General features: G+C 45.5%; 1 protein-coding gene across 1 annotated transcript; it reads right to left on the bottom strand.

Moving 5' to 3' along the window:
* Nucleotides 1–5,406: 5,406 nt before the first annotated feature.
* On the bottom strand, nt 5,407–26,010 carry ZNF142 (zinc finger protein 142). The gene is made up of 9 exons (XM_054972979.1): nt 25,389–26,010; nt 22,677–22,992; nt 20,463–21,161; nt 19,299–19,571; nt 17,781–18,593; nt 16,905–17,082; nt 12,203–15,455; nt 10,014–10,119; nt 5,407–6,108 (listed from the first exon to the last, which is right to left on the bottom strand). Exons 2-9 carry the CDS (start codon nt 22,930–22,932, stop codon nt 5,621–5,623), a joined length of 6,066 nt encoding a protein of 2,021 aa, XP_054828954.1. The 5' UTR covers nt 22,933–22,992; nt 25,389–26,010; the 3' UTR covers nt 5,407–5,620.
* Nucleotides 26,011–26,343: the final 333 nt, after the last annotated feature.

Here is a 26,343-nt window from a genome sequence, read left to right as displayed (position 1 = left end):
AACGGGATAACATATCCATCCTGTAGGCCTCACATATCTTGGTAAAAGCCTCAGCAACGACCATATCAATATGTTGGTGGTGGAAAATTCTGCCAAGTCATAGCTATGGTGACCCCCCCCCACTGGAGTTTTCAAGGCAAGACACTAACAAAGGTAGTTTGCCATTGTTTGCATCTGCAACCTTGGTCTTCTTTGGAGTCACCTACCCAATTACTAACCAAGGCTGACCCTGCTTAGCTTCTGAGATTGACAAGATCGGGCTTGCTTGGGCTATCCAGGTAATATAGCTGCTGTAAGGCAGAATCCCAACAAAACCATACAGCTACTTCCTTGACATTTTGTTCTGAGCTTCATCTCTCATCTTGGGCTCCTTTCCCAGGTGACCACTGTAGTTCTGATTCCAAAATCTGGCCTTACATTGAAAGACCGCCTTGAATGACCAGGCTCATTTGAAGAGCATGAGTCCTGCCTACTTTTTGTGCCCTGTTGGGTTCCTGCTTTGTTCCGGTGAAACCCTGGTATTTGGAACAGTGGATGGGCATCTGCCTCAGAGCTGGCCCTTCCCCTTACCACGCTCACATCAGGCACCCCATTCCAACCTTTCCCTGGTTGCTAACATACTGAAGTTCTGTAACTTTTCAGGTTGCTATTCTTTTTTTGGCTTGGTTTTCTGTAGTATTAGCAGTTACATGGAAGACAAAAATTCAAGTTTCAGCTTTTTTTTTAGCACCTGTTGATTTTGTACTTGTCAAGCAGAGGAGCTTTAGAAAAAACAAAACTTTGTAGAGATGGCAGCTGAATAAACTTCCATATGATGGGGGTGATACTTCTTTCATACCATCCTCACTACTCTGTCCTGCCTTAGCAGGACAAACAAAGTCAAAAGTACATGGAGTTTAAGCTGGCAGAGTTCCACTGAAGTTTCCAGCTACCACATGGAACTTTCAGTTAGTCAGTGACTGGGGCGGGGGGCGGCCCTAAAGCCATTTCAAGCAAGTTTAATTGGCTTGTAAATCATATTACTGGTATTCAGCCTTGAACAGTGGCTCCAGTAGGAACCTTGTCAGTCTCTTGGGCTATGTCCTGATGGATGAAGGGGGCACAATGCCCTTGTGTACTCTAGCGCTGGGCTGAATACTGATACTCTTTAGAGATGATGCTCATCTGAGCACATTCAATACAGTGCTCAAATTATGAGGAGAAATGAAGTCCCACAGAGCACTTGCACAGATGGAAGCATGTCTATGATTTCCTCTGATTTCCCTGGGGAAAGCATTTGGGGGGAGCACTTTGGTCTGCAATGGGAGGGAGGAGGCAAGAAAGCCATGCTGTACAGATTCAGTCAATACAATCAATCTATTAGTGGATCAAAGCCATAAGTCCTGGCTCCTGGCTCCCTCAATTCTCATTATTCGGTAGCCAAACCCTTTGTCTGTTCCTATGAAGTTCAGTGCAAATTATTTATATAGAACATATGCCTTTAAGGAAAAATTAGGGAGGCATTTACCTGCAGCAGCAATCATCTTCCCCTTTGCTTTTACAATGCCTGTGAGAGACAGGGTCCTGACTCTGGGCTGACATACCAGACGCTCCACAGGAAAGGAGAATCAAGTGAGATGGCACAGGATGGCAGTGATGCAGTGAATGACTCCTGCCAATCTAAGCCTCTTACGACAACATCTGATTTATATACCACCCTTCAGGACCACTTACTGCCCACTCAGAGCAGTTTACAAAGTATGTCATTATTATCTCCACAACAAAACACCCTGTGAGGTGGTTGGGGCTGAGAGAGCTCCAGAGAACTGTGACTAGCCCAAGGTCACCCAGCTGGCTTCAAGTGGAGGAGTGGGGAATCAAACCCAGCTCTCCAGATTAGTCCCGCGCTCTTAACCACTGCACCAAATTTCATTTCTCCTTATAATTTGAGCACTGTATTGAATGTGCTCACATGAGCACCATCTCTATCGCTCCCATGGGGGAGAGTATCCTACTATATAAAAGGCAAGCTGTATTGGTGACAACTCACTTTTGATACTTGCGCAGGTGCATTGGCGATGACTCTGACCTTGAGGCTGCTGCGAAGTGCCCGCTTGCCACCAGAAGGGGGCCTGCTGAATTGACGGCCTAAGCACTCCTCCCCATGCCTCCCCTCAGCACCCTCCCATTCTGGCCTCCAGACCACTGCGAGCACCCGCTTGCCATTGGGAGGGGGCCCACTGAATCAGTTTTCTAGACCCTGTTGTATTTTTTCACACGAGAGTTGTTTCTAGTTACTATATATGCTGGATATATTTTCCCTCTCCCACTACAGTTTCCAGCCTCATATATAGCTTCGTTTCACCAGAAAGTATCATTTTATAGCTGAACAGGTAATTTTTCCCACAAACTTCAATGGGACTCAACTCTCGACTTCACTGGTTTTCAGATTAGAGAATAGGGAGGGAGAAGGACGCTTACCTCTATTACCCATTTTTAATTCATTCCTGGGTGAAGGCCTCTCACTTGGACATCCCAATGATAAATCCAGTTGGGAGAGAGACGGAAAGGTTTATCCATTGCACCATCAGGAGTCATTGCAGACAGGAGACAGACCAACTTTTTAAAAAAATCAGTGTGTTGAAGGTGATTCAGCCTTTGTCATAAATTTATCATTGCCTGGATAATTCCTCAAATCTTGGCATTAGCAGAATCTCAGGTGGTCTTGTTTTTTTAAAAAAATAAGACTTTAGTTTTCAATCTGAGCAATGATTTTTTAAGGATTCAAAAGCTCGGGCAGGGCAGAAGGCCTCTTGATTCGGCACAGTATTTTCTGACTGCAGAACTTTGGTTTTACTTTTGTGAAGACAGAGGGCAAAGTAGGGGGAAGCAGAAAGAACAAATGAGGGGACGAACAGACAGCTGAAGCAGGAAGGGCTACAGTTTCACAGAAAAAAGATGCACATTCCAACATTAGAAGAAAACAATCACTGCACAATGTATGAATTGACTGACTTGTTTGAGTTGCATAACTTTTGATTACTTTTCTGCCTAGGAGTTGGAAGTAAATATGGAAACTCAAAACTGGGGTAAACCAGCCGTAGGGTCGGAGGAATGATAAGTGCAGCATGTCCACAAACCCTGACGTCCCCCAGCCCTATCGTCCCTCACTCAACACTTGACCAACCTTACATCTAAAAAATGCGATTTAAAAAACCTTTAACGTGAGACTGTTGGGATAAAGCAATAAATATTGGATTTCAAGTTAGAGGGTACATAGTATGTGATACAACCATAGCCCTAAATCTGTTGGCACAGACTATGGAAGTAGGAAAACATATGGCTCTGATGTTGATTGCAAAATGATCCTACAGAAGCAGGCACTTTTCATTCACAGCCACCACATAGGAACTACCTTAAATACGTGTTGGTGCAATGTATGTCTCACACCCCATTCCATCTTGCATTTGTCCAGGAGGGGCAGCTCAGACTAGCAGGAACACTGAGGCAATGGGAGTCAAGAAGGATCTTTGTTTCCTCTCTCAGCTCTGCTAGAAGCTTTTAGCTGCCTCACCACTAAAAAGGGTACACGCAGTTTTGAAATTCTGTTTGAACATAAATAAACATTAAGACTTTGCTTAGAAGATCAAGCTTCTCAGATTGGGTTATAGCACTATGATAGACAAGATCGATAAAGTACAGCTGTAAGCTTGTCTTGTCAGAAGGCTGTCAGAAGACAGCAGCCTCATAAAAGCTCTTAAGCAAATGCTCTCACCATTTAGGAGCTGGAAAAGAATTGATTCTTTCAAGACTTGTTGGACTGACATGCTTCCCAGCACTCCCAGGGAGGGGATGCCTCCCCTCATTCCCTTCTTACTTATAAAGCAGTAACTTTAATGTGAGATCTTTTATGCTACATTTGAAATTCCTAAGCAGCCTTTGCAAATTAGTATTTTCTGATCAGAAAGCATTTCCATGCAGTAATACAAGCAAATGGAAAAGGTGGAGATGAAGCAATCTCCTCTTCTCCCTTTAAAATATATCAGGCCAGGGGGTAAGCAAATTCAGTCTGCGCATCAAAAAGCCAGCCCTGAGTGTTCTGGATGTAAGTTCCATTGTACAGACACATCCCCCAAAGAGTACCAACTTAGTAGACTTCAGGAAACATGGTAATTTACATACCGTGACCCATGCCCTTGCATCATGATCCTTGCACTGACATGCAAAGCTTTTATCCTACATTGCCCTCATATTGCCCCGCCCCCATCTTTGTTGCTATAGAACAATAATCCTTAATATGGTGACCCTGGGTGGTCTGGGGCTTGTCAGTGTTTCCGGGTGTTCACTTCCTTCTTTTCAAAAGCAAAGAGCTGATCACAGCTTTCTCCAGCTTCTCAGTGCAGGAGGTGCTTCAGAAGAGCCTGGGGGCATTGCCTTTATGTCCGCTGTGGCAGCCTATTGGGAAGAGCTGCTTGTATCATAAGACAGAGCTTGGCTTGGAACCACCCCACGTACATCCATTTTATTGTAGAACCCAGTCTAGCGAAGCCACATTGAGCCCAACTGCCTACATTGATTCAGGCTTCCAAGATCCCACAGGCCCAGATTTGGCCTGACACCCTGGGAGTGGAATGTGCAGCTCAGTTAATTAATTGCACCCGTGAACTGTTGCCCAGGGAAGGCGTCCTTGAGAAAAAAGGGAGTCTTGTCTCCGCACGTACTCCTTCTCAGTTCTCAGGCTAGTAACACTGATTGCAAGTGTGCCCTGATTGGCTGACAATCATAGAAAAGATGGCTCCACTCTGTTCTGAACCACGCTTCACACTCTCACTGAGACTTCGTTGGATCATCCTATGCTACCTTATTCCATCAGCATGGGAGAGACTTTGCTCCATGCCAGGCCTGAGATGCCTGTACCTGCCTGGCATGGGTTATGGAGTCTGTTTGTGAGTATGAGCCTCAAGTCTCTTCAGAGAAATGCAAGTTAGCAAGCTTATGTTTTCAGTCAGTTAGCTTTAAAAAGAATAAGCAAGCTATTTGTTATTTTAATGCCTTTTGCTTGTGCCTTAATAGAGTGGTTCCTGCACCCTGCATACGCTCTTCTAAGTTAATAAAACATCTATTCTATATAAGTCTTGTGTCTTGAGTATCTGACCGACTGTGTGCAAGATCCCCCAGAGCAAAGAACCCGGAGACTGGTGAGTCTCAAAGTAAAAGGGTGGTCCACCCTCCCAGGAGGCCTGCTAGGAGTCTGAGCACCTGTAATCAGTACTTGGAACGGAGGGTGGCGGACCTCCTAGACAGACCCGCTACCTATTCTTGAAACTCCCCAATACCCACCTGTTCAACAAGGTCAGTGACCCTTACTCTAGTGCGTAAGAAATCCAGTGCCATCCAAGTTGCAAACAATGACAGGCATCCCTTTTATACAGTAACATCCTTTACATCAGATATACAGATATGCCTATAAACATACACAAGTGCACACACGTGACCAAGAATGGCCTGTGTTTGCCCCACTGGGCTTGAAATGGCTTGGACATGGCTCCTTGTGCTGCCAGCACTATGCTTCTGTCTTCCTATGGCTCAAGGAGACTACAGCAAAGCAGTCCTGACTTCTAAGTCCATCTATCTGTTTTAATTAACTGTGTGGCAATACCTGAGCCTCCCCTTCCTTTGGGGTCTTGGAGGTGGAAATTTCCAGCTGAACATCATGCAGGTGAACAGTGAGTGTGCTGGGGTCTTTGCCCACCCCTTTGCTGAGGTCCCCCTCTATCCCACCCTGCTCGCGATGGTGCCTCTGCAGGTGCTTGATCACTTGGAACTTCTGCTTGGCCTTGTAGCTGCAGTAGCGGCAGAAGAAAGGGTGCTCATTAGTGTGGGTCAGGTAATGGTGCCGCAAGCCAGCTGCCCATCGGAAGCCTCGGTAGCACACGTTGCAGACATATGGCTTCTCCTCGCTGTGCTTCTTCAAATGAGTCTTCAGGAGGAAGCGGGTCTTGAAGGCCTTCCCACACTGCTCACAGATGAAGGAGCGGGCCTCGCGGTGCCGAGTCTCCTTGTGGATGCGCAGGGCATCAGCACGGTTGGTACAGTATTTGCACTCATCACACTGGTACGGCTTGATTCCTGTGTGGGAAGCAGAGAGCAACACCTGAGAAATGGAGAAGGCTGGTGTTGCATCAGCATCAGAACCAAGCAGCCAGGCACAAGTATTCCACTCTCAAAGGAATATTCTGCCTTCCCTCTTTGCATTCAAAGCCACAGGTGGGAGACAGAGAAGCACACAAGTCTGAACATGCCCCTGAATCCCCACCCTGCATTGCAGCTCTCTAAAGTGCCCAGTAGCTATGGCTGCAAGCAACCAACTAATGGAAATGCAGTCAGTAATGCAAACTCCACCCTAAAGGAACAGCGTCCAATGAAAATAAAATGGGTGGATGGTCTTAGGGCTTGTTAGAATCAGTGCATTATTAGCCTCAAATGCAGAAATATGCTTAGATTGTCCCATTTCTTACACTGAAAAAGTACCTTCCTTGCACCATAGCAAATGTACTATTCAAACTGTATTGGTCTCATAACTGCCCTCAGCAGTACAGGGATAGGCAAGGAACTGGGGTAACTTGAAGCAGTTATCATATGCAGAACTTCAGGAATCAGATTTACACTTCTACATCGCCACATGTGGCGGAACAGCCCCATTGACCAGCAGGCTCTGTTCCATCTTGCCCTCAAAGGCATCCGGGCACCAATGGCCATCCAAGTCTCCTCCTGGCAACGTGCCACTCTCTTGGCTTTACCAACCCTCGGAAGAGGTTTCACTCCCTCTTTTGATACACCAGTGCCACCATCTGGGCCTTTGTAGGAATTACCCATTGAGAGGACCAGGAGTCCCAGCTCTGCTCCCTTAGCCCTGCCTCAAGCCTGTGTCTCCTGCTACCGAGTGCATGGTTACCATGGGGACTGTTGCACTTGTTCACCACTGCAATTAGCAATTTGCAAACAGATCACCCCTCTTCTCTTCCCGTTTTACATAGCACATTTGAATAGTGGAAGACTATGTGGTACAGAGAACAAGTGCCAGCATTAAAAATTATAAAGGATTTATTAAAAAGAAAACATCCACACGCATTCTCTCAGCACAGCAATAGATGGAGCAAGAGTTCCCAAAAGAAAGGTATAAACAAGCTATTCCCCGTCCCTCAATCTATACATGCCCTAGAAGCAATTACCCTAAGGCAGTCTCTCTAACTTAAAAGTTACAGTGCTTTAAAAACTTCCCATTACCTTGGAGTCTTTGTTCAGGCTTGCTGCCCTTTGTCTCCTCCACATGGCAAAGGCTGTCATCAGCAGGAGCCCAGGTGTGAGAGCTCCTTCTTTCCAGATGGAATCAGCCAAAGAGACCTTTCCCCTCTGTGACAAGAGGTTTTATTATCTCTGTTTCCTCACCCCTCTGCAGGTCAAAGAAGCCTTTCCTGAAATCTCCAGTAAGGGTATTTCTATCATTTTTAGCCTCCCAAATCTCTGTCCCCCACCAGGTGTCAACTTCTAGCAGATCTGTGATATAACCACTGCATTGTCTCCAACCAAGAGGCCACTAGCATATTAAAAGCCTGGCTGAGTGCAGCTGGAGCACATTTGGTTCCTCCTCCTCCTCTTTGTTCACCAGGAAAGAGATTTTTTTAAATTACAGGTGAGGGTCCAAAGTAAGAGGTATTTCTCCACTCCATGTACAGATGTTGCCAGAAGCTCCATGCAGCTCTTCACTTCTTCGTTTGCCCCCACCCAGAGGAACTCAATCTGATCATTCTCTCAAGCGCTCAGCCTGCACTCAAAGTGCTGCCAACTTTTCACCCAGTCCATAGAAGATAGACTAGGAGCATCCCACAGGCAGCTTGCACATTTGCTCAAGAGTTGGAGCACACAGCTATTTAGCACTCCCCCATCCAAAACACTGCTACCTGCCTGGTGCTCGAGTTCCCTAAACTGCCCTATTAATATCTGCTGCTCCACTTATCATTCCATAATCAAATATTTGCTTCAGAGCAACCTGGAAGGGGGTGGGGAAAGTCTGTATTTCTGTGTTCAGAAAAAATGAAGCTTTCACTGGGAACATTTCTCCTAATCATTTCAAAGTCAAGAGTATATAATTTGCATCAGGGAAGGGGCAGTAAGGGTTGGAGTGGCAATGATGGGAAGAGAAGCAAAAGGCACTGGGGAGCAATGCATGTGTGAAGAATTTTTTTTTTTTTACTTCAGGGTTTGGGCTTGACAAACCCCCCAATTTTAGGTTTAAAAGTTTTTCTTTCTCCTAGCAGAAGACATGCAAGAAAGAGCAAGGCAACTGATCCCAAGCATTGCCCAAGTTCCAGCCATCAACGTTTTAGAAATGCTAATAACCATCCGAGCAAGATTATGAAATCGCCAGCTCATATCTTAGCTGGCTTCTGGCACCTAAAAGGTGACACAGAGACTGTGTGTGTATGTGAGAGAGGGACTAGATAATAATCTTCCTGAAGATCTCAGGAAGAGATTCTTTGACCCACAAGGGATAACAACATCCACTTGAATGGAGGGGGGGGGGGTCTATTTTGGCTGATTCCATCTGGACAAGGGAGCTCTCACACCTGAGCGCCACCTTGATGGCTACCACTGCCATGTGGAGCAGACAAAGGTCGGGCTGCCTAGACAAAGACTGCAAGGCAATGGAAGCTTTTAGCAAACCCAAAAGTTAAAGAGCCAGGGCACGTATAAGGTGGAGGTACAGAGGACTGCATGTTTACATCCTTCCATTGTATTCCTTGTTCAATCCATCGCTGTGCAGAGAGTGTGTATATGAACGTTTTATTTTAAATACATTTTGACTATTTTAAATGCCAGGAGTTGTTCTCCTTACTATATGGACCTCGACCTTTCAAACTTGCTATTTTAAAAGGGTACCAAGGGAAAGAAGACAGTTGGTAAGAGGTCACTATTTTCCCTGTAGCATGCAATTATGGCAAGCCGTCCCCATGGTAATCAGACCTTAGGTAGCAGGAGATGCGAGCATTAGCTAGAGCCTTAGAACGGCAATGCAAAAGGGAAGCTGGGAGTACTGGCCCTCTTAGTGGGTAATTCCTAAAACGACCAATTGGTGGCAGCATACCAAAGGAGGCGTGAAAGAGAACATCACCTCCAAGGGTCGGGCAAGCTGGAAGAATGGTGTGTCGAAAGGCAGAGACGGCTCCTAGCTGCCTCAGAGGGCTGAATGGAACACCACTTGTGGGTCAGTAAGGCCCTTCTGAAAAGGGAGAGGAGGATGGTGAGTGTAAACACATCCACATAGCTATACTGGGAAGTATATTAGTCAAGCATCTGTGTTCTGGACCAGCTGCAGCTTCCAAACACTTTTAACAGGCAATCCTGTATATTTGCTTTAATTTTACACTATAACAAGAGAGGGAGCCATATGGACTCACAAGAAGAGGAAACCCCATCCCTCGCCCTTTGATCTCTTACTCCACTCTTTCGTATGTGAGAGGTCTTTTGAGGGAGGAGGATTTCAGTCAGTTCTCTTTCCCACTGCAACTTTCCATGCCAAATCTTGCACTTTTCCAGAGGTGTCAGAAGCACCTTTGGGAGGGGAGGGGGGCACAGAAAGCTACAAAAAGAACAGACAAAGATACTTTCTGCAGATTTGTTCCATTCATAGTTGGTTGGATCCAAATAATATAGTGTTCCCCTAAGAAAGCCATGCACAATGTACCATGCAGGTGCTTACCCCAGGGGTAACTCACATTTGTCCCTGGTGAACAGGCAAACAGCAAATTGAAAGTGTCACAGAGCAAATCAGCAAGACCCTACAAATCACCACACCTTTCACAGATCCGACAACTGCAAGAAATGTTTATGAACCACCCATTTGCCTGTGTAAGGTACAAAGAGACTCTCTTCATGAGAAGATGCAGCCCAGGGAGACTTTATCCCACAAGAGGCATAAAAGTTGCACTGGCCAGTCCCTAAGTGCAGTCTCCTCACTCCTGCTTAGCACTTACCAGTATGCTTTGTCATGTGGTACTTCAGTTGATTCACCCACTTGCACTTGTAGCCACATTCTGGACAAAGGTACTTCCTCTCTTCCTTGTGGATGCGCATGTGATACTGGGGCAGATGGAGAGAACAGTCAGGGGTCGCAGGAGAGACCTTACAAGCACTTTTGTCTGCTTTCATTGAATATTATAAACCTGATCCACTGTATTGCAGTAGGTAGAATGTCAAACAACATATGACGTTGGGGAACCATGAATGGATCCCCTCACGTTCAATTTAAGGTCATGGGAGGAGGGCTATTTGGACTGTGACACTGGTGCTGGGGTTCAATTCCCCCCCCCCCGCCCCAAGACAGAATTCCCCTTCTCCCCGAGCTGCTATTAAATCCAGTAAGGAGACGGGCAGCCAGGTTGTGCCTGACTTTTCTCCCTACTGAGTCTAATGACAGCTTGGAGGGGGGTGAGGGAGGGAGATTTTCTTCCACAAAAACAGCACATGGGGAAGTATTCCCCCATGTCCTAACGCCACAGCCCTGATCCAAGTCACCCCGTTGCTCTCCTCTGAGCTTAAATTACACGAGGCAGCATCTGATCATGGATCCCCTACAACACGTGTTTAGCTGAGAGCTGAATCCCTATCTAGTCATGAAGTTCACTGGGTCACCAGTCACTACCTCTCCGCATAACTTGGTGCAAATTGAGAGGGTTGCTGCAAGGATAAAAGTAGAATCGGAGTGGGCATGTGTGCAACCCTGACCTCTTTGAAAAGAAATAGATTTTAAAGGAATAATTTTATTTAGAAACTGACACCCTGTTTGTCTCCACAATCCCCAAGACAGCATACAAAATTGTTCTTCCCTCCTCCATTTCAACCTCATAACCAGGGCTTTTTTTCAGTGGGAACGCAGTGGAACGGAGTTCCGGCACCTCTCATGTCCGGTGCCTCACCCCCCTGATCTCTAGACAGAGATCAGTTCCCCTGGAGGAAATGGCCATTTTGTAACAGGGCCTGTGTGTTTTCCCCTCATTTCCCTCTTGAGAGTTCCACCATCTCTTTTCTCAGAAAAAAAGCCCTGCTCATACCAATCCTATGAAGTGGCTGAGAGTGTGTTTGGCCCAAGGTCACCCAGCAAGCTCTCATGGCAGAGTGGGGAGTCAAGCCTGGGTCTCCTAGATAGTAGTCTTACGCTCTAACCATCACATCAAACTGGCTCTAAATAAGTAGGGAAGTAAAAACCAGATCTATGTCTTAGGGACAGTATGGGCTAGATAGTTATATGCAGAAACAGAACTCCATTAACCCAACTGACTGGCAGTTCCACGGTAGCCCTCTTACAAAGAGGACTGGAAAAATATAATGCAAACAGCAAGACATTCAAGAAGTTTAGTAGCGAGCCAAGACTTATGCAGAGCTCCATGGTGCACCAGTTGTTTTTCTAGTTATCTCATTCATAATATGCTTCTAACCAGAGATTGACACAATAGCTCTGGAGCCCACCTTTTAAAATGCACCATTTTGGAAGTAGGGTAATGATTACAAGTGCAGAGAAAAGTTAAGAAATTTCAGATCAAGAAATCAGACTCCTAAGCTGGAGATGGTCAGTCTATTTTTGCTTTAAAAAAAAGACAGCAAGAGGGATCTCATGATGATCTACTAATGGAGGGGCAATTTAAAATCAGAACCAAAACAAATTCCTTGGAAGTTAAAGCCACAGCCACTTTCTGATACGGTAACAGAGTATTAAACTAAGAAGGCTACACAAATGCATGCTGAGGGAGGGGGCATATTATTCATCACACAGACCTTTCAGATCACAGATAAATGAATGACCGGGTGACCTGCTATTAGGCAAAGTGGTATGAAAGTGATCACGAAGGAACAGGAGAACTGAAGATCGAAAGGGTAGGTATGCATTCTCTGTCACAGAAAAGACAGGAGACTACATGGGAAAAGGTACTTAATATAGTGTGATTGAAGCTTGATAGAAAGGAATTCAGTGAACTGCGTTAGAAACCAGGCAAGGTCCACCATGCTACAGAGTGACATGGAATGTTGTTCTTAAAAGGAATTTCTCCCCTTTGGACACTGTGCTTGATAGATCCTTGCCCTTTGAGTTGCCAAGTGGATTTCAGTGACTGTGAAGACTTTCCAATATCCTTCCACAACCCACCCCAAAGCCCTGAGAAGTTCTCACCTTGAGGCGTGAAGGGTCAGCACAGGCATATTGACATGAGTGGCACTTATAAGGCTTCTCCCCAGTATGAATGCGGATGTGCCATGTGATTTTTTGCTTGTTCTTGGTGGTGTACTCACAGTCAGAGCACTTGTAAACACGGGTGCCGCCATGCCCTTTCATGTGGTGATCGAAGACCAGCTGGTGGTGGCAGGCAAAGTCACAGAAGGAGCATTTGAGTGGCCTTTCCTCAGCCACGGAGGGCTCGTGGGCCTCCAAGTAGTGGCTTACAAGCTGCTGCCGCTCTTTGGCTGCAAAGCTGCAACAGTCACAACGGTGGATGAAGTGTAGTTTCTTATGCTCCTCCAGCTCCTCACGAGTTGTCAGAGTCTCCTTACAGGTAGCACATTGCAGGTGAGGGTGTTGCTTCTGGACGTGGCACTTGAGGGTGGCCTCACTGTGGCAAACGAAGGCACAGTGTGGACAACAATAGGAGACTTTCTCTTCATGCTGCCGCAAAGCGTGCTGCTTGAGAGCTGTTTCGGAACTGAAACGGGCTTCACACCGTGAGCAGGCAAAGTTCAGCTCCCCCTGGTGGCAGCTGTTGACATGACGGGTGATATCATTTTGAATGTAGCCACTGTAGTCGCAGAATGGGCAGAAGTGAGTGGGCTTCTTCTCATGGACACGCAAGCGGTGAATGCGCAGTTTGGAGTTGGTGCCAAAGGTTTGGCCACAGGTAGGGCAGGCAATGCGACCTACCCCCGTGTGCAAGGACTGGTGGGCATCCAGGCGGTAGCGCCGTGTAGTGCTGAAGTCACAGTAAGGGCACTTGTGAGGCTTCACACCTTCATGCTTGATGCGCACATGCTGACGCAGACAGCGTGCTTGCTTGCAAGTGAAGTCACACTGGCGACAGACCAGCTGGGGACGTGTGCTGTAGTACTTCCGGTGCAGCTTGCGGTGGAGCCTCAAGGCTGCTGCGGCCTTGGATGTGAAGGGACACAGGGTACAGCGGAACTCACCCAACTTCAGGCAGCCCCGCTTCTTGTGAGTCTTCAAGGCACGCTCCTGGTGGCATGTGAAAGGGCAGGTGGGGCAAGAAAAGCGCCGCCTCTTGACCTGAGAGGCTAGAGGGGGAGATGTTGCCGTCACTGAATTATCTGGCTCGCCCATCTCCTCACCGCCAACTTGCTCATTCTCATGCTTCCCTCCTCCTCCTTCTGGAGGAATGGTGCCATTGGTCCCTTGAAGCTCCTTAATGGGCAGTGCTTGAACATGCTCCTCTGACTGGTGGATCTTCAGGGCCCTCTTGGAGCGGAAACGATTAGAACATACAGGACACCAGAACCTATCCAGACTGCGGCAGCCATCTTCTACATGGGAACGAATGGTGGACACTCGTGAACAGACAAATGAGCAGGATTTACAGTGGAACTTGCTCTGCTCCAAGTAGTACTTTTCTGAATGAGAGGCAGCTCTGTCTGTGATAGTCTGTGACAGTTTTTCTTCCACCATAGTTGCAAGGACATCTTGAGATGGCTGATCTTGCTGATCCACAGCCAAGGTCTGCATGTCAGGATGCACAGTGGCCAGATGGCCTGTATCATCAGGCCCTACTTCCCAGGATCCTTCTTGCAGCTTGCTCACCTTTACCTCATTTAAGGCATCTGCACCATTCTTTTTTGCCTCCAGCATTTCCAGACCATTCTCGCTGGGCTCTGCTGCAACAGACTGATCTACACTGACTAATTTTCCATGGTTCTTTTTCATAAGGACTGGACATTTCTTAAGGATATGAGTGTTAAGCCCTCTCTGTTGTTTGAAGATGGCGCCACACTCTTGGCATACCAGAGGGCGCTTTCTGCCCTGGCAACCTGCTTTGCAGTGCATTAACATGGATTTCTCTTTCCTGGTGATGTAGGAGCACTTCTCACACTTGAACACTGGACTTTCAGACTGAACCACCAACATCTGCACCCTCCCTTCCAGCACCAAGGTTTCTGCTTGCTCTTTGTCCTGCCTCCTCAGAGCTTTAAGCAGCAACTCTGACTGGGAAACGTCTTCCAAATGGAGAGGAAGAGGACTACCTTCTGAGGCCAGGTGAAAATTGCGGGAGACATCAGGTTGGGGTGAGTCTGACTTTAACATGTTTGGCCAGGTTTCCTGTTCACTCAGCTCTTTGCACCCTACTTCCTGCTCTGGACTGGGTGGTACCTGCAGGGATTCAGAGTCCTGCCTGACCTCTTCCTTTTCCCCTGGATCTTGCTGAATATCCTTTTCACTGCTCTCCCCAGCACAAGAACCAACATCTTTCTCCAGCTCCAGTTCTCCATTCCCATGGACTTCAGTTTCCTCCTCAAACTCAGGTATATCTTCAAGGGCAGAGTCACTGTCCTCCAACATAAGGGGATCTCTGGAGCCTAATACTTCATAGGCTGATTCTGCTTCCCTGCAGTCCGCAGCTTCTTGCTTTTCTGGCAAGGCTGTGGGCATCTCCTTGGCCAGATGCTCCAGAGTGTGGTCTGAATTACACAGGGGCTCCAAGTGCAGGGTGCAACTTTGAACCAGCATGCTACTGACATCGCCTGGTTCCCTAGCATTCACAGGTGCTTTCTCAGAAAGTTCTCCTGGAGGAACCATGTCCACTTTGCAATGGTCCTGCCCTCCAACACCACCTTCTCCTGCAGTCTGAGTGTTATTTTCATTCTCAAAGGCTTGCATAATGAAAGACTCTTGATGTTGGTACTCCTCTTGAGTTTCTGAAAGAAGGGAATTGGCTTTGTCATGACATGGCTCCTTCCCTGGCAGAGAGGAGCTGCAGTGGGAATGCAGTGTCATGGCAAGGTTATAGCTGAGCAGAACCTCAGTGGAGCTGACCTCCATCTCCTTGCCGGCATAGTTATCCTGCCAGCCCTTGTCACCTGGCATGTAACCATGGACCTTGCGCTTGTGGAAGAAGAGGCTAGTGTTGTTGAAGGTGCGGTAAGGGCAGAGAGCACAGCGGAACTCCCTCTGTTTGGTGTGCTTGCAGTTCACATGGTTGAGCAGGGCTTGCTTGTACTTAGTCTGGAAGCTGCAATACTGGCACTGGAAGACAGGCATCTGGTACTCCTGAGAGTGTTTTGCCTGCATGTGCTTCTGCAGCTCATACTTGCGCTTGCACGCAAAGCCACACACCTCACAGATCAAGGACTTGCCCTGGTGGCGTAGTTTGTGGCTGCTCAATTGGTCAGCCCGATGGCAGCGGTAGGGACACTGGTTACACTGGTACCTTGGCATAAAAAGAAAATTGGGTCAGATTGCAGGAACTCAGGCTGAGGAAGTGCATCAAGACATTACAGAGTCTACAGCTCTTTTAGCAAGCAAGCAGTCATCAAGTCCCCTTTTCACAGCTGGGGAACCAAGGAAGAGGAAAATAATTTGCTTTAAACACCCAACAGCTTCACAGCAAAGTTGAAATTTGAATTAGGGCTAGCAAGGTCCAAACCCAATAGCTCTTGATATCATCACGTGGCCTCCAACATTGCTCAGTTCTATACCCTGGCATGGGAAGGTGTCCTGAGCTTGGAGGTAAAGGCTTATACAGATGCTCATTTTTTTTTCTGGGTTGCGGGGGGGTGGCTTTAGCTCTGTTCCTATCATTTAAATGGACAAGTGGGATAGCCTTGTGGCCAGGGAGGGGTGGGGATATTCACTTCATTTAAAAAAAAAAACCCAGTTACATGTGTTCTGCCCAAGGAAGGAGTATTTTTTTAAGAAAATAAGGTTCCTTCATCAAAACAAAAATAAATTAAGTGATTGGGAACGGCTGTGGGAGAAAATAACTTTACCCTTGATGTTTCCCTAAAGTGCTACAAGGGTGTCCATCTGTTCAAATGGATCCTTTTCTGACTTGTGGGAGAGGGAGGAAAGGAGCGTCGCATAGAGGATTTCCGTGTCTCTCAAAATTTGACAAGCTCTAAACAGAGGAACAGTGTCAAAAGCACATACTCTCGACTATGATCTTTTCGAATGCTTTTTTGTTTCCTAGTAGATACCAATTCCACCAACTGCCAACTCCCTGATGCATTTCCTTAGATGGGGTCAGTTCTGGAGGCTACTCAGGGAGCCACAGCATCTAATTTCCTCATCTCGATTCCAGATTTTCCTTTACTAGTTTTGCTTTTTCTGGGCAGACGTCATAAAGGGACAATCGCTGAGACATGTTCACGCATTCAGACAGGCATCACCATGTCAGAAAGCGAATCGCTCTCTCTCACGGGTTCTCAGCCTGGAGTCTGATTCTGCAGCATTATCATCCTAAGAGACTGCGGTCAGTGGTCGATCTGAACAAGCAATTTACATGGCCATCAATATGGTGTCATACTTATCATATGCCTGTGATGTACTATGACATGCAATCAGTCACCACTCTCCAAAATTATTTTCACTTTACACACATCTACCCTGATGCTAGTGGCATATTCAAGTTATGAACTCAGATTAGATTCATACAAGTCAGTTAATCTTAACAAGTTCTCTTAGTCAACCCTTGAATCTGCCATTAAACAGATTAACATTCCTGATTCCAATCCACAGATATGTCCATTGGCCCAAGCACGGCATCCGCACTTCACAGGCACTGTTTTTGTGATACGGTCATGCTACTCTAGTCTGTTCTGGTTGGATCTGATTTAGGAAGCAATTCTAGGATGGTGGGGGTGGGGAGAACTATGTGTACCTGAGATCTCCTGTGTGCTTGCGCATGTGAACATTCAGGTAGTGCTTCCACTTTGTCACATAGCCACATTCAGTGCACATGTAGTTCTTATCATCGGAATGGGTCAGCATATGTTTAGAAAGGTAGCTCACATCTCGGCAAGTGAAGGTGCACAGCTTACATTTGTGAGGCTTCTCTCCTAAAATCACAGAACAAAACAGAAGCTGTGGATGAATGTTTCTACATGGCCCTAAATAAAAGTGATGCCCTCCTTAAGCCATAGAACAAAAGACAGTACTTTACACTGCATAACTTCTGCAAGAGTTTACCTCTGAATACTTAATCTTAATTCCTCTATGGCAGGTTGCTGACAGTTTAATCAGAAGACTGAAAAAGTTCAGTAGGAATGTGTTCTTTAAAATCTGGCATATTTGCTTTCCTGAATATTCCCAGGTTCTTCCAGGTACACAATCCAAGTACTTTGACAGAGGATGGGGTGGTACAAGAGAAATCAGTGCAATTCACTGCTGGGAGAGTGTAAAATTTGAAGCCAGGGCCTAAGAAGGACAGGATCATGTGCTAGGAGTGCTAGACACACAAATTAATTCTGACTGGCCAGGGGGCTGGAAGAAGTCCCATGCTACCTTCTTTCTTCACTTTGGAGAAAAATAGGAATGCTTGCAGTAAAAGGAACACTTTAAACTACAGCAATCTTTCAAATGCTAACCTGTTTGAAGACAGGCAAAAGCTAGGCCACAAACTAGCAAGTAACATTCTCTGCTCAAGATTATAGGTCTGACTTCTAAAACACTACAGGAAAGCCACAGAGTATTATTGGAGTTTCAAGCATGCATACTTGAAGAAGAGCTCTTCCAATCACATAGTAAGAAAACTTGCCTGTATGCAGCAGCATGTGGCGGATGAGGACTCGCTTGTGTGCAGTGGCAAAGTTGCATTCAGTGCATTTGTGTATCTTCTCATTGGCATGCATCTTGCCAACATGGTCATGGAATTCCACGGAGTTGAATGTGGTAAAGGAGCAGAAGCTGCACTGGAGTTCTTCGCTTCCTGGGTGGCCTTGCTTCTTATGTTTGCGGAAGACATGCTTATTGGAGCAGATGAAATCACATTGCTGGCAGTGGAAGGCATAGTGTGTTTTGCGATGCACCTCCATGACCTCTGCAGAGGGGAAGAGCAGGGAACAGGCATAGTACTTGCACTCCACCGTTTTAATTCCATGCACCTCCCGAACATGCCGAAGAAACTCCTTGCGGTCCTCTGTGCAGTAGCTACAATCTGCCTGGAAGCAGCTTAATTGCTTGGGCTCTGTTTTGTGCGTCTTCAGATGTTCCTTGAGGGCATGGCTGAGCTTGAACTTCTCCTTGCATACAGGACAGGAATAGACATCTGAGTAGAAATTGGAAATGTCCTCATGCATGCTGGCCATGTGCCTGTTGAGAGCATTCTTCTCAACAGAGCTATAGTGGCAAAGCGGGCAGCGATGAGCCTTCTCCCCAGTTTCGCGCATCATATGAATCTTCAACTTGCTCTTACTGGTGAAGAATTTCTGACAGTTTGGGCATTGCAGCCTGGGGTCTGGGAAATGCAAGTGAAGGTGTTCCACCAGGTGAGTCCGCTTCTTGAAACACCGCTTGCACTCTGGACACATGTGGGTTTTGAACAGGTGTTTGGAGTCTTCTGCCACAACTCCTGTAGTGATAACAACAAAACCACAAAGTCAGCATTTTTTTATTTACTTCATTTGTAGCCCACCTTTCTGAGTTTCAAGGCAGATTATATAAAGGAAGCTAACAAAATAAATATGCCACAAATCTATTTTACCTGGTCTTCATCAGAACAATCAAGTGGTGAGGGGAAACATGGAAACAGAAAACATGGAAATAAGAGAGCCAGCCAATGTCAATTTTTTTTTGTTACCCTGGATCTTTAAAAATAGTCTCTTAGGGTATCAGCATCCACTGGAGAATAGCCACTGCATCAAGTGTACTGTATCCCACTCTTGAGCAAGACAGTAGAAGAAGGGAGCATTACTTGGGCCAGTCACACAGTCTAAACCTAACCTACCTCACAGGGTTGTTGTAAGGATAAATAGAGGAGAGGAGAATGATGTAAGCCACTTCAGTTCCTCATTGGGCAAAAAGACAGGATATAAATGAAGTAACTACGTAAGTAAATAAATAAATAAAAGCTTGATTACTTAACAAGGATGGAAGCTATTGTGTGAACTCAAGTCAGAGACTGACCAGTTCAGACATCTCTTCTCCACCTTCAGTGTATGTTATGAAATACCTGTGTGTACCATCCCAAAACTATCGATTTTTCTGGCTACTTCCTGCAAGCCTTTTTTAAAGGCATGCCAGAAACCACAGCTTCCAAATCAGTCAAGACCTCTACCTTTGAACTGCTGGACCTGAGATGTTCTCTTGGTGCATGCTTTTTTGCTCCCTTGGGTTGCCTTGCATGAGATCTCCTCTCCCTCCTCCTCTTCTTCCTCCAGTAATTCATGTCCTCTCTTCCCAGAGGTGTCTTCCTTAGTCCACATTGTCTGTTCTTTGTGAAGCACATCATTTCTATCAACATGTCCTCCCAGGCCAGGATCCATTTCCGTCACCTCCCAACCATTCTGAGCTCCGAGAGAATTCCCTGCTTTGCTCAGTGATTCTACTTCTGCTTGGAATGAAAAAAAAACCCATCACAGAAACAGAAGAATTGAGACAGAATATGTGAGATGAACCAATGAGTAAATAATTATATACTGAGTCCAAAGGAAGCTCTTTAATCAGACAGAAAAAAGAGCAGAACAGGAACCAGAAAGACAGTTAAAACTGGACACATACCAAATCGAAATTAGGCCCCTGTGTTTGACAAAGAAGGAAATTAAACACCAGAAATTATAATAACAGTGTGCTCATATACTGCTGTTCCAGACAGATTAGCACCCAACTCAGAGTGGAGAACAAAGGCAGAATTATTATTATCCCCACAATACAGCTGGGAAGCGGGGCCTGAGAGAAGCGGCTCATTCAAGGCCACCTGCTGAGCTTATGGCAGGAGTGGGATTTGAATCAGCAGAGCGCTGACTCACAACCCAACCACTTAACCATTATGCTACAGCTGCTCTCATTTATCAAATTATCAATAAGGGACCGAAAAGATTTAGTCACCTACAGCACTTTTCTAGAATTGCTCTATTTATATTTGTTTTAAGCACCCTCCCCATGCATTGCTCTTCACACCCAATCTACTGTCTGTGACTTAAAAAAAAAAAATCTACCAGATTTGCAGGGATTTCTCGCAGTTACAATGCTTTCCCCTCTGTAAGAGCTACTTTTAATAGTAATTTTCACAGAACAAACTATCAGATCTAAAGGTTGCAGGGCACATGCCGACTAGTAACACCTTTTGCTGAGTAGTAAAGGCTAATATTATGGCAAAAACTCTATTTCATGAGCTGGAGCAGGTCAGATAAGCATCAAGAATTCTGACATTTGCTTCACAACAGTCCTTTGCATTCACCCCTATCGTTCCCTTAGCTCTACAGCATGTTCTCTCTAATACCTGAGTTAAGAAGCAGATGATCAGTCAGTCTCCTTCCTACCACAGCAGTGAAGCTGTGCTCATTGCTCTTGCCAGCTGCTCTTGTCTCTAGCACTGTTGCCACCTCCTGCAGATGGCTCCGCCTATGTTGCCCAAACTGCTTGGTATTGGCACTGATGAAGTCACAATGCCCACAGTGAAATGGAAAGTGGGTCCTGCGGTGAAGCGCCATGTCCTCTTGACTTCGGAATAAGAGCGGGCAGCCACGGTAGGCACAGGCCACTGGAGAGACCTGATGGACACGCCGCAGATGCCCCCGTAACTGCTTGTGGTCCTCCGAAGTGAAGTGACAGCCTTCCTCAGGGCAAATTGGGGCACCCTGAGGCTTATGGTGATCCTTAAAATGTTCCTTCAGCTCACCAGGCAATGCAAATTCAGCTTGGCAAATGGGGCATAGGAGGGTCTCGGGGCATAATTCAGAGTCCTGCCTGCTTCCTTCCAACAAGTTCGGCATTGATGCTTTGTTGATAGTTGGGTTCTCTCCAGAGACAGCCAGGTCCTGGTTATTAAGTCCTAGTGGTAACCCTTGGAGTTGAGGGATGCTTGTGAGCTGTTCTCTGGAAAGCTCAACACACTGATGCTGGGAGAGTAGGCTTGGATCAGAAAAGCTCTGCCCACACCGCTCACAGAAATATAGTTCCACAACTTTGACCAAGACTTCTGCAAGAATGAGAGGTTGTAAAACAGCTAAATAATGAGAAAGCACAAAGGCTGTATCTCTCATCCCAGGGTGAATGCACACCATGAAGCACTACTAAGAATGGCAAATAGTTCTAGATGTGGTGTATGCCTGAATAGGAGACCATCTGTGAACTTTATATACACCATCTCAAGTTCTTTGGATGAAAGGCAGGCTATAAATGGAATGAACAAATGACTGCCTCTAGGTAATCAAATCTAGTCAGAGCAGTAAAGACTAAAACACTAGATACTGTTTAATGGAGAATTCTTCTACCACCTGGATGCAACAGTGACAATGGGCAGCCTTCCTCAAGACCTGTATCAAACACTGAGCATATGGTCTTATCATCTTCCTAGCATAGGATTGTTAGGATCAAATGGCCTGGATGGCCAAAGTCTACATGCAGCATATGCCCAGAGCCATATCCAAGCAATTTTTTTAAAAGTTTAAGGTGCAGAATCAGTGGTAGCACTGATAATATGCAGTGTTCTTCCATTTTTGCCTTCCAGATTTCCTTCATCAGCCCACTGTTGTGTGTAATTACTTTCTCCACAGATCTGAGCATCTCCTTGTAACTCCTAGCTTCTCAACCTCTATACCTCCTTCCCACAAGCCACTGCCTAAACATCTCTGTCATTCAAGCTTCCTTCTTTACCAGCTATATGTCCTCTCCCCTCAATTCCACTTCCTCTCTCCTTAGTGGCAAATTTGAACTCCTATGTTTTTGCTCTTCTGTAATGCACTGCACTCTGTTTTCTTATACTGTCCACACTTTTGATGCCTGCATTGCTAATTTAAAGAACTGGGGGGAAAGGATGCTAAGGCATATACTATCAGCCACTGCAAGTCAGCTCCATCCTAGTAAGGACATCAGCTCCTGTCCCTGAGCATACTTCAACAGCTTGTATGGAATACAGCAGGGGTGCTGTGGGCCATACTGCTGGACTCCAAAAACATCTAATCCTTATGTCTGACAGCCCATTTGTAACCACTGTTACAAAGTAGGGAGGCTCCCTCAAGCTGCTATAAATTCACTCATAGTAGGCCCTGCTACTGTTCTAAGCCCATCAGGTACTTTGAGAGGAAAATCCTTCACTGTCCTTTCAGATATGTACCCTTTGTAGCTTTCCTGCCTCAGCTCACTGAGCTACCTTAGGCAACTCTAGGCACAGTCAGTTATTCTGGCCACTAATTCTGTAGCTGATAACTGTGGGATCTCTGCAATCCATTCACCTGGGCCTAAAAGAGGCCTCCATGCCCTCTTCTCCTAGAATATGTATTAGAATTTGGTTGATGTCCCTCTTTCCAACACATTTATAAACACTAGCCCATTTTCTGTTCCTGCTCTGTACTGGAGGTACTGTTGCCTTTTGTAGCACACTGAAGGCTGTCCTATGATGTAATGCACCTTACCGAGCCCACTCGTCCATTTTAAGAGATGGCAGCCAGAAAGTTCTTATATGGTTAGGCTATCCTACATGAGTGCAACATACCTGTAGTGTTTCCAGGATTGCTCAGGGACATGCTGCCAGCCACTGCTTCTACAAATATTTCAACTCCAGACGTTTCTGCTCCTACCACAGAAGCCTCTGTTAAAATTAAGCTCTGCCCCACTGTTAGATTTTCACTGGCGATGCCATGGCTGTCCTCATTTCCTGCATCTGCCGGTCCAGGTAGCAGCAGCTCCTGGCAAAGAGTATTCATCTTGTCTTCTCCCATAGGCTCTCTGGTTACTGCTCCTGTGTTCATGGTCGTTCACTCCTCAGTGTGGTCTTGGCACCATGACACAAAGGTGGGTACAGCTACTCTCTTAAAGAAAAGAAAGCAAGGGTTATGCCTAGAAGAAGCCAGTAATGACTGGAATGGCAAAACAAAATATTAGTTACTGTTCATAATAATGTTTACTATATAGCACAGTTGTTGCTTAACAGGATGACATCTGGTACAGAGTAAGAAACTTAACTGAAATTCTTTCCATGAAGCAACGAGGCACAGATTATAAAAGATAAGCAGATGTAACAGTGGAACAGCCTAAAATCCAATTTAAGTCCAAAATTCTACCTACTGGAATATTTTATGACTGAAGAAATATGGCCTTTGACAGGTTAAACTGGGGCAGCTATGGACTGCTAAGAACATTGAATTTGTTATAAGATGAGATGAGTGTGGGAAACCAGATGTGTTAAAATTAGGGATTGGATACAATAGCATATTAGTAGAGGCTTTGGCTGGGTACAGACAAACATACCCATCCAAACCTGATGAGCAGTAAAATCTGTTTTACCACACAGGTGGCTCAGGTATTATAGACTGTGTGGTAGACAAACATCTAAGTCTATGGAGACATTATCCAGTAAAAGCAAAGAATGTGCCAGTAATTCTGAACTGAGTAAGAGATGACTAGGTACATTAATAATAGGATCAGGCAGGGGTTCTGAAATTTTTATGAGATTATGAGAGTATATCTCACGATGGGAATGAAGGCTTGCTGTTAAACTTTTACAGAAAATCAATTAATTGGAGTGTAAAGCAGATATTCAAGTTAAAACATATAGGCTGCTAGAAATATGGAGGTGAAGACACTGAAATGGTGCATAGTTGAGGTTTAGGCCCAGAGAAAAAAATCCTACTGGGCTCAAGTTACTGAAAAATAATTGCAAACATTCTGCTATAACGTTACTGGGAAAGGCTTGCCTGATAGCCCTATTTCTATTCCCCAGTACTACTTACAGTCTTCTGTATGATCTCTGTATTTACATTCAGCACAGCTAAAAGTGTACCTATCCCTGCACAAAATCCTAAATTCCAAGGTCCGTAGAAATGGTGTTCTGACTTTGTCTCATCACTATACACCCTTTCACCCTACACTAGAGATTATACGCAGAATTCCTAAGCCATTCCTTTTGGCAGTTTTGTACTGGTATCTTATTCTCCTCTCTCTTATACATACATCACAATGCTAATGAAGCCCAGAGCTCAAATCAGCTAGATAGCTTACCTATTTCAACCTTCGAAGCTTGGAGAGGAAATATTTTGGGAACAGTATAGTATGCTGCTTAGCCAATATCATACAATACCCATTTCATACAAGCCAAGTTTACTCTGCCTGATTCAGAAAGTCAATTGAACTGTGGATGAGACACTTTACTTGCAGAGCTGGAATCATATCGTATGCATACAAGCACATTAGAACTATGCAAACATTTTGTGAATGGAAGGGATTTCCACTTTGACATATCACTTTCTCACTTTCCCTGCTCCCACTGCAGCCCAAAATGCCCATCAAAATGCTGCTTTAGGGAAGACTCCTACAAGAGCAGCAGGAAGGGGGAGTCAGAGGCCTGCAGTATGTGAGGGGAGGAATCAACACAATTATGATATTTTGGCTCGCACCTCATCATGCCCAAGGCTGCTAGAGAAAAGCTCGCACACCAAATAACATCAGCACATTAGCATTAATGGTGCACTGCTATTACTATTATATCCCGGAAAAATTAAGGATGCTGCTAAACTTCATTTTCTTTTTCTTTAAAAAAAAAGAATTTTATTTAAAAGAAAATAAAATATAGTAAAGTAAGTGCATAGTATAAAGGTTATGCAAATTCTAAATTAGACATTAAATTGAAACTTATACAATCTTATACAAACCATAAGTATATAAACAATACAGTTATAATAGTTTTAGTAAAACAAGCAATGCATTTAAGCTTCTTTGATCTGATAAACAAAACACTGCATATTTGACTTCCCTAATTCTAGATACATAACATTTCTTCTCTCTCCTTCCCTCTAAGCTTCTATATCAATTAGTTTTGCCTAAGTAATCAAAGAGAACCTTCCATTTTTTCCAGAACTCAGTTATCCATAAGTAGGTAGTCAATTTGGCTATTGAGATGTATTCATGAATCTTATCTCTCCACTCTGGGAGACCAGGACAAGCATTGGTTTTCCATTTTCCTGCAAATAGTACTCTCATTGCTGTCACCAACACTCTTCATCTTCATTGTACATTCTCCCTTATAAAATTCCATTTCACTTTCTGGACACAGAATACTATATACAGCTTCTCCTACATGCTTCTAAATGCCAGCCACCTGGTGGGTCCAACTAGCTGGAACTAGTACATTGTAAAGCAGCTCTGTGAGATCTTAGCCACTGGAGTAGGTATTGAAGTGTTTTAAAGGGTCACAATTAAACACACTCACCTTCTGGAGTGTTTCTTTTGTAATCTTCCAGGCTCCGAGTGCCAGACGTGAACTACTCATCAGTGGTTTCAGAAGTGCAATAAGATGGAAATGGGAACCACTAGTCTAAAGAAAAGTCTGAATACAACTCTTCCCAAACCCAGCCCCATACTGATGACAGACAGAGCTTGGTCTTCACCCTAGGTGGTCTTCGCCTGTGATCCTGATCCCTCACCCCAAACCTTCCTATACAGTGTACAGGCTCACAAACAATGCCATAAGATCATAAGGGATCCCTGATGGTTCACTTCTGGATTCTGTGGATTTTACTTTTGGACCGACACGGCTGTGAACTACATTGTTCTAAGAACAGCCAGGGTAACAAGTAGCTACAACGGTCCAGCAGAGGCTCTTCTTCTCTGGAGGCTCCCTTCCTCTAGTCACCCAGACACCTTCTGCCCCCTTTCCTCTGGCGGGTCGCCTTCTTCTTCCAAGGTGGAGCCTCGTTGCATCCCCCTTCCACCCAGGAAGGGGTCCTATTTGCTCCTTCGCTAGTGCCCCCTTACAGGCTCTCATTCATCGATGAGCATATCATCTCTAGGACACCCCCTCCGCCAGCACAGACCGAGAGGAACTGCGCTACTCTCTCCCCCTCTTGCTAGAGAGGAGTCTCTCTCTCTCTCTCTCTCTCTCTCTCGGCAACTCTATGATACTTTCACACAGGGTCCGGCATCGTTTCGAAGCGCACACGCCAACGCGGGCTTCCGGTCCAAAAGCGAACACCGTTACCTAAGGCAAAGCATACAGGGCTTTCACAATAGAGATGCCTGTGCCCAGAGCGGCACGACATTGTGCCCATGAGCGAGGACGACTTCCGGGTGTTTTTTAAGCCGGAAGTTTGTCTACGGGTTCCGACGGAACATATATGGAAAAGGAACTAATCAGAGTCTTCGCGTTATTGCTACGGGAAGCCAGC

This window comes from Eublepharis macularius, chromosome 2, assembly GCF_028583425.1.
Source record: "Eublepharis macularius isolate TG4126 chromosome 2, MPM_Emac_v1.0, whole genome shotgun sequence".
Lineage (NCBI taxonomy): Eukaryota > Metazoa > Chordata > Lepidosauria > Squamata > Eublepharidae > Eublepharis > Eublepharis macularius.
The sequence above is the reverse complement of the archived record's forward strand: the minus strand, read 5'-3'. Positions and strand labels throughout refer to the sequence as shown.

Bases quoted from the DNA above. Each gene is read 5' to 3' on its own strand.
- ZNF142 (XM_054972979.1), bottom strand. From the start codon at position 22,932: ATGAACACAGGAGCAGTAACCAGAGAGCCTATGGGAGAAGACAAGATG. The intron at 15,456-16,904 runs GTACACATAGTT...TTTTATGCCAAG, and splicing joins AAGCACACAGGAGATCTCAG to GTACCAGTGTAACCAGTGTC. The intron at 6,109-10,013 runs GTAAGTGCTAAG...CTTCCCACACAG, and splicing joins CCACATGACAAAGCATACTG to GAATCAAGCCGTACCAGTGT.